The sequence below is a fragment of the Callospermophilus lateralis genome, chromosome X (assembly GCF_048772815.1).
Source record: "Callospermophilus lateralis isolate mCalLat2 chromosome X, mCalLat2.hap1, whole genome shotgun sequence".
In the NCBI taxonomy this organism is placed as follows: domain Eukaryota; kingdom Metazoa; phylum Chordata; class Mammalia; order Rodentia; family Sciuridae; genus Callospermophilus; species Callospermophilus lateralis.
This window is the reverse complement of record NC_135325.1, coordinates 81,542,467-81,550,021: the sequence shown is the minus strand read 5'-3', so window position 1 is coordinate 81,550,021 and position 7,555 is coordinate 81,542,467. Positions and strand designations below refer to the sequence as shown.

The window sequence follows — 7,555 nt, the reverse complement described above, 5'->3', positions numbered from 1 at the left end:
AAGTGAAACCAAAGTGTACACTTTTTGTCAGTTGTCAAGATTGATACACCATATTTTTTTGTGATAAGGCACATTTGTATTTCCTTGCTTTGTATAGTATAGTATTTATTTTCTGTATTTGCATGAAGAATGAGATAAAATAATTTCAAACTAATTCTCCATTGATATGCAGGGAAGATATTATATATATTATTTTATATGAAATATATCTATTCTTATAGGTATATGTATTTATGAATATGTACATGTATATATTAATATGAGCTTAATGCAGGTCTGAACCTACTATACTTTTTAAATTCTTTTTCAAAATATTATTTTGTTGCAGATGGACACAATAACTCCCTTTTTATTTATTAATTTTCTTTTTATGTGGTGCTGAGGATAAAACCCAGGGCCTCACATGTGCAAAAAAATCACTCCACCACTGAGCCACAACCCTAGCCCCTACTTTTTAAATTCTTATATTTAAAGTCTTTGGTGGTCTTAATATGTAATTCCTATTTGTCCCAATTTTTCTTCATGATCTAATTTCATTGTGTATCATTTAATTTTTTAATTATATTTGATTTTATGTTATTATTTAACCGGTAGAGACATTTTCAGGTCTTCATTTGAGTGTTCTACCACAGAGATGTTATCTGTTTTATCCATGTTTCTGGAGGCACAATCTATTTTGATCTATTTGAATCAATTCTTTGTGTAGGTATTTCTTTGATAAATCATATATTAAGAATTTTTGTTACAAATTCATAGTAGCATTAGCCCATGGTTGGAATTTTTGTGAAAAAAAATTCTACTTTTCTCCTATAGAGCCCAAGCAGTGGTAGGTATTTTGCCATCTAGTATCTAGTTTTATAAAATAGATTTTGAAAAAAAAAACATTTTGATTTCTAGGACAGTATTATGGATTGGAGGTGAGCTATCCCCCATAGTTCATGAGTGAGATAATGCAAGAAGGTTCAGAGAAGATGTGATTGGCTTATAAAAGCCTTAACCCAAACAATGAATTAATTATCTAATAGGATTAATTGGGTGGTACCTGAGGGCAGGTGGGATGTGGATGGAGGAGGTGAGGCATGGAGGAGGTGAGGCATGGGGGCATGGCTTTGGATGAATATTTATATTTGGTAAATGAAAATCAATCTCTCTCTCTCTCTCTCCTTTCTGATTATCATGTGAGCTGCTCCTTTCTGCCAAACTCTTCTGCCATTTTGTTTCTGCCTCCCCTGGAGCCCTGAGGAATGGAGCAGTTTGTCTGTGGACTGACACTTCTGAAACTGTGAAACCCCAAATAAACTTTTTCTTCTCTAAAATTTTTCTGGCTAAGTCTTTTAGTCACAGCAGTGAAACAGCTAACTAAAATAGAAATTCATACTAAGAAGTGGGGTCATTCCTGTGAATAACCTGACCATGTGGTTCAGAAGTTCTTGGAATTTGCAAAAATTTTGAGATGTATAGCAGTGCAAGCTGCAAATGTTTTAGATTGTTGTAACCAGAAGGCCAATAAGAATATGGATAGTGAAGAGAGGGGTCAAGATGACTTAGAGGAAAAGGAGGACACTATTGGTAACTGGACTAGAGGACATTCATGTTTGTTCTGGCTGAGAAGATTTCTGCCTTTTGCCCATGTCTGAGGCTTTCTGTGAGGCCTAAACAGTGGTGGAATTCTTAATTTGGCAGAAGAAATTTCTAGAGAGCATAGTGTTCAAGAGGTGACATGGATATTGCTGGCAGCTTTTAGCCAAATTTATTGTGATAATCAGGAACAAAAAGTGCTGACCCTGACCCATGGGGGCAGCCGAACTTAAGGTTACTCGTGTGAATTTCCTGGAACACCAAATAAAACACATACACACACTTTACCTTTAAACAAGCTTCAGGATGACTTCTCCGCTCTCAGCCTCAAGCTCCCTAAATGGGAGAGCGAGGGATAGTCACAAGAGTCTGGCAAGACAGAGGGAGAGTACACTCAGGAGTGTGCTTTTATTGAGAGGACCCGCATTCTTAGAAAGTTTCATTCAAAAAAGGTAAGAAGGGGTGGTAACAAGGGACATTTGAGTGTACTTCAACCCAAGGGCTGCAGGGTGATGCCTATGCCTGAAAATGTGTCCTCTAACATCCAGGATGGGGCAATGTTCAAGTCACTACAAGATGTAGTGATGGTCAAAGCCTCTCTGCTCCAGGACAGAAGACACAAATCATTCAGAGTGGCTCTCTACATAAATGCGGTGTAAAAAGCTTCAGAAAACTTTGACTTGAAACCAATAGTAAAACTGGACCTAAAAAAGTTGCAGTTGTTAAAGACTTTTCCCAAAGACAATGAAAAAGATGGCTTTAGGGCATCTCAGATGCTGGCAAGACTGCACCCATCTCTGACTCAAGGAAGTAAATATTCTCTTGAAAATAGATCAGCAGGGTGCCCTTCTTGAAAATGGGGTGGGTTAGGAAGTTTAATCATCATCCTCAGACATCCAGGCACTCAAAGGCTGTTTCAGCCAGGATCCCTGGAAGTTTGGCTAATGCTTGAGATGGCAGCAGACCTTGGCTTCAGTCACATGGTGCTGGTTCTACAAGATTGCAGGATGATGGAGTTAGGGCTCATAGAGTCTTCTACCAAGATTTCAAAAGAAATTGTCAGAGGCCAACCAATGCCATGTGCCCCACATGCTGGATATGGAGGTTCAGTACTTGTTTGCTCAACTGATTTTTAGTCTTGCTTTGATCCTATCCCTTATTTATATGTTTTTATTTTTTGTGTGTATGGAAATATTTACTCTGTACTATTATATATTGGATACGTGTAAATTGATTTTAATTTTACAGGAGCTCACAATGATCCTTAGAGAAGAATTAGGACTTAATATTTGAGACCATGGGGACTCTTGGGTATGGACTTAATGTATTTTACATTGTTAGATGAGGGTAAAATTTTGGGAGGCAAAGGTGAAATGTGTGGTTTGGGTATGAAATATCTCTGAAAAGCTCACGTGTGAGACAATGCAAGAAGCTTCAGAGAAGGAACTATTGAGTTGTGAAAGCCTAATGGGGTTAATTAAATGGTAACTGAGGTCAGGTAGGGTGTGGATGAAGGAGGTGGGCAATGGGGTCATGGCTTTGGGTAATATTTATATTTGGCAAGTGGAGATCTCTTTCTCTCTCTGCTTTCTGATCATTATGTGAGCTGCTTCCCTCTGCCTCAATCTTCCATCATTTTGTTCCTGCCTCCCTTGGATCCCTGAGTAATGAAACCATCTGTCTGTGTACTGCGAAACCATGAGCCCCCAAGTAAACTTTTCCTCCTCTACAATTATTCTGGTTAGGTCTTTTAGTCACAGCAGTGAAAAAAAAAACTGACTAAAGTACTCAGCAACACAAACTAGATTTTACAGATAACTCTTGTGAAACAGGCAAGCAACAAAATCTAGATGATATTTCTCAACTAATGATTCATTTGGGGTTTGTACCAGAATCCCCTGATCATATTCAAACTATTATAAAGCTTCTGGAGGGAGAAAAAAAGTTTAATTTATTGGTATTAAGGAAGGATAAAGAGCAGATTTCAAGTTCAATAACAGTAAGGACTTCACCCAAGATCACAGAGCTGCTAGAGGATAGTAGCAAGAGTAGTTTTGTGTTCTTCTGACCCCTGTCAAGTATGCCTTCATTCTTTGTCTCAAGAATTTTAGTGTAGGCCTGGCCGCGGTACTGCCTGGTAGGCAAAGGCCGCAGAGGCTGGGGAAGCGGAGGAGAGACAGCTCAGAGCCATGGCGGCGGTGGTGGCAGCGGCGACAGTGCGGTCCGGATCCTGCAGGTTTCTTCCAAGGTACACTCCACCTGGTATCCAGCATCCTCCTTCTCTTCTTCAGTGCCAACTGTTAAACTCTTCATTGATGGCAAATTTGTTGAATCCAAAAGTGATAAATGAATTGACATCCACAACCCAGCCACTAATGAGGTTATTGGTCGGGTCCCTCAGTCCACCAAGGCTGAAATGGATGCAGCCGTTGCTTCCTGCAAGCGTGCTTTCCCTGCATGGGCAGACACATCAATGTTGAGCCGGCAGCAGGTCCTGCTCCGCTATCAACAACTTATTAAAGAAAACTTGAAAGAAATTGCCAAGTTAATCACATTGGAACAAGGGAAGACCCTAGCTGATGCTGAAGGAGATGTATTCCGAGGCCTTCAGGTGGTCGAGCATGCCTGTAGTGTGACATCCCTCATGCTGGGAGAAACTATGCCATCCATCACCAAAGACATGGACCTTTATTCCTATCGTCTGCCCCTGGGAGTGTGTGCAGGCATTGCTCCATTTAATTTTCCTGCCATGATCCCCCTTTGGATGTTTCCCATGGCCATGGTTTGTGGGAATACTTTCCTAATGAAACCATCAGAGCGAGTCCCTGGAGCAACTATGCTTCTTGCTAAGCTGCTTCAGGATTCTGGTGCCCCTGATGGAACACTGAACATCATCCATGGTCAACATGAAGCTGTAAATTTTATTTGTGATCATCCGGACATCAAAGCAATCAGCTTTGTGGGATCCAACCAGGCAGGAGAGTATATCTTTGAGAGAGGATCAAGACATGGCAAGAGGGTTCAAGCCAACATGGGAGCCAAAAACCATGGGTTAGTCATGCCAGATGCCAACAAGGAAAATACCCTGAACCAGCTGGTTGGGGCAGCATTTGGAGCTGCTGGTCAGCGCTGCATGGCTCTTTCAACAGCAATCCTTGTGGGAGAGGCTAAGAAGTGGCTTCCAGAGCTGGTGGAGCGTGCCAAAAAGCTGAGGGTCAATGCAGGAGACCAGCCTGGAGCTGATCTTGGCCCTCTGATCACTCCCCAGGCCAAAGAGCGAGTCTGTAATCTGATTGATAGTGGAACAAAGGAGGGAGCTTCCATCCTTCTGGATGGGCGAAAAATTAAAGTGAAAGGTTATGAAAATGGTAACTTTGTTGGACCAACCATCATCTCAAATGTCAAGCCAAATATGACCTGTTACAAAGAAGAGATTTTTGGTCCAGTTCTTGTGGTTCTGGAGACAGAAACATTAGATGAAGCCATCAAGATCGTAAACGACAACCCTTATGGAAATGGAACTGCCATCTTCACCACCAATGGAGCCACTGCTCGGAAATATTCCCACCTGGTCGATGTTGGACAGGTGGGAGTGAATGTCCCTATTCCAGTGCCTTTGCCAATGTTCTCATTCACTGGTTCTCGATCATCTTTCAGGGGAGACACCAATTTCTATGGCAAACAGGGCATCCAGTTCTACACTCAGCTAAAGACCATCACTTCTCAGTGGAAAGAAGAAGATGCTACTCTTTCCTCACCTGCTGTAGTCATGCCTACCATGGGCCGTTAGAACTAAGTTTCTCCAAGACTCAGTCATCCTGAGAAATCTCCCTTCACTCTTGACCAACTTCATTTGTCAACTTTGCTCAGATCAGATGCTTGGGATTAGAATATGTTGTTGTTCAACTCTTTCTCAGGACTCTTGGCCCCTTCAAATTTGCTGTAGGGAGACCCCTAATGTAACACTAACTTGCTCTTCTTATTTCTGCTTTGAAGGCAACTCTTGTAACTATAATGCTTATCTGGAATAAGAGCTTAGTTAGATCTGTTTTCTAAAACCTTTTCCTCTTTTTTAATGACCCCAAGGAGGGTAAGGTCAGTGTATGTACAGATCATCTTCCAATAATTGGAAGAAGAATCCTTGGATGAGAAAACAGGACAGAACTAGTTCATGAACCTCTGGTGGAGCCTTAAACACAGCCCTTCATCAGTGCCAGTGGGCAAACCCCTCTGCCAAGTTTTCCTGAGCTGCTTGCCCATTCCCTCACTACATAGGTATAATACATTTCTATTTATCCCAACAATGTGATCACTGCTTTCTTTTCTGCTCAATGCCACTTTGTTGTCCCTGTGATTCATGACCACTAATTCTATAATTGTTCTGGTTCCTGCTTCTTAAAATCAAATCTCAAGAATACCTCAGTATACAATGGATAAATCAATGTTTTATGTGCCAAATGTGAAGTGTCAGAGTTACTTCAATCATTTATCAGTACTTCAGTCATTAATTCAGATGCAATAATTTTCTTAGAAAATTCTTTCAAAAGTTATTTTAGACCCAGAAATCAAGGAGGGTTCCACCCACAAAACAATGTTAGATTCTTGCCTTAAGCAATTCATATATTCTATTATTTGCCAATTTTTTAAAAAATATATTTTATTTTATTGGTACCAAACATTAAACACAGGGGTGCTTAACCACTGAACCATGTCCCCAGTATTTTTATTTTTTATTTTGAGACAAGGTCTTACTAAGTTGCTTAGCACCTTACTAGGTTAGTGAGGCTGGCTTTGAGCTTGCAATCCTCCTGCCTCAGCCTCCTGAGTCACTGGAATTACAGGCATGTGCCAGCCACCATACCTGGCTTACCAAATTTTATATATTACTCTTTTTTTTTTGCCTGGATTTCTCATTAGTGATACTTTTAACTGAGAGAACTCCTCATGTGATTGATTAGGGCCTATTAAATTTCTAAATTTTTCATTACTTAAAATAGTGAAGAAGAAATGCTTTGACAGTCTTCTGTTAATTCAGCTGCCTTTAACCTTTGTTTCTTTGAAATGTCTTTTTTTTTTTCTTTTTTTTGGATGGCACATGGGATTGAACCTAGGGATACTTTACCACTGAGCTACATCCCCAGTCCTTTTTAGTTTTGATTTTGAGACAGGGTCTTACTAAGTTGCTGAGAGTCTTGTTAAATTTTGGGGGCTCAGCTTAAACTTGCAATCCTCCTGTCTTGTCCTCCTGAGTCCAACAGGCATGTGCCACTATATCTAATCTTGAAATTAGAATTGAAGTTAATGTGCTCTCTGAACTAGGGGAAGACTTCTGGCTCTGATGGCATAATCCCTTAGCCAGATGGTATCATTTATTTTTCTGTTTCTCCATTAGTCATTTAGTGCTACCCTACTCCATGGGGAGTTATGGAGTTTGAAGTACTTTGAAAATGTTGTGCATGGATAGAATATCAGAACCTTCAATAATTTAAGGTGACTGAAACAAAATACACTCGGAACCTTACTCTGGGTTTTTTTGTTTGTTTTATCTGTCTCCCTACAAGTGAGGCAATAGAAATTTATAGTTTGAGAATACAATTGCCCCTTGTTTTCTGTCTTATAAAACACAGCTGATATTTAATACAATCCAACAACTTCAGACTGGGTTGAATAAAAATTTATTATTGCCTAAATTCCAAGTGGAATTAAACATAACCACGAAGATTCCTAACATTTTCCTTACATTTAAGTAAAATCACTTTTTAAAAAATACTGACTAATCAGAATTGTGTTGCTCTCATTGGAATAAGCTCATTTGGCTAACTACTTGCTATTCAAAAGTGTACAGTTGTGTTCATGTTAGTAGCAGCTAAAGAATTCAATATTTTTCTCTTTCTTGATCTGATATGGCTTCATTTGAACTTTCTCAGATTGTACATTCTGCTAATTGATTATTCATAACAAATTACAAATGAAAAGC

General features: G+C 39.8%; 1 protein-coding gene across 1 annotated transcript; it reads left to right on the top strand.

Moving 5' to 3' along the window:
• The first annotated feature begins 3,718 nt into the window (after positions 1-3,718).
• On the top strand, positions 3,719-5,610 carry LOC143638836 (methylmalonate-semialdehyde/malonate-semialdehyde dehydrogenase [acylating], mitochondrial). Its single transcript, XM_077106762.1, has one exon. It carries the CDS (start codon positions 3,995-3,997, stop codon positions 5,366-5,368), a length of 1,374 nt encoding a protein of 457 aa, XP_076962877.1. The 5' UTR covers positions 3,719-3,994; the 3' UTR covers positions 5,369-5,610.
• Positions 5,611-7,555: the final 1,945 nt, after the last annotated feature.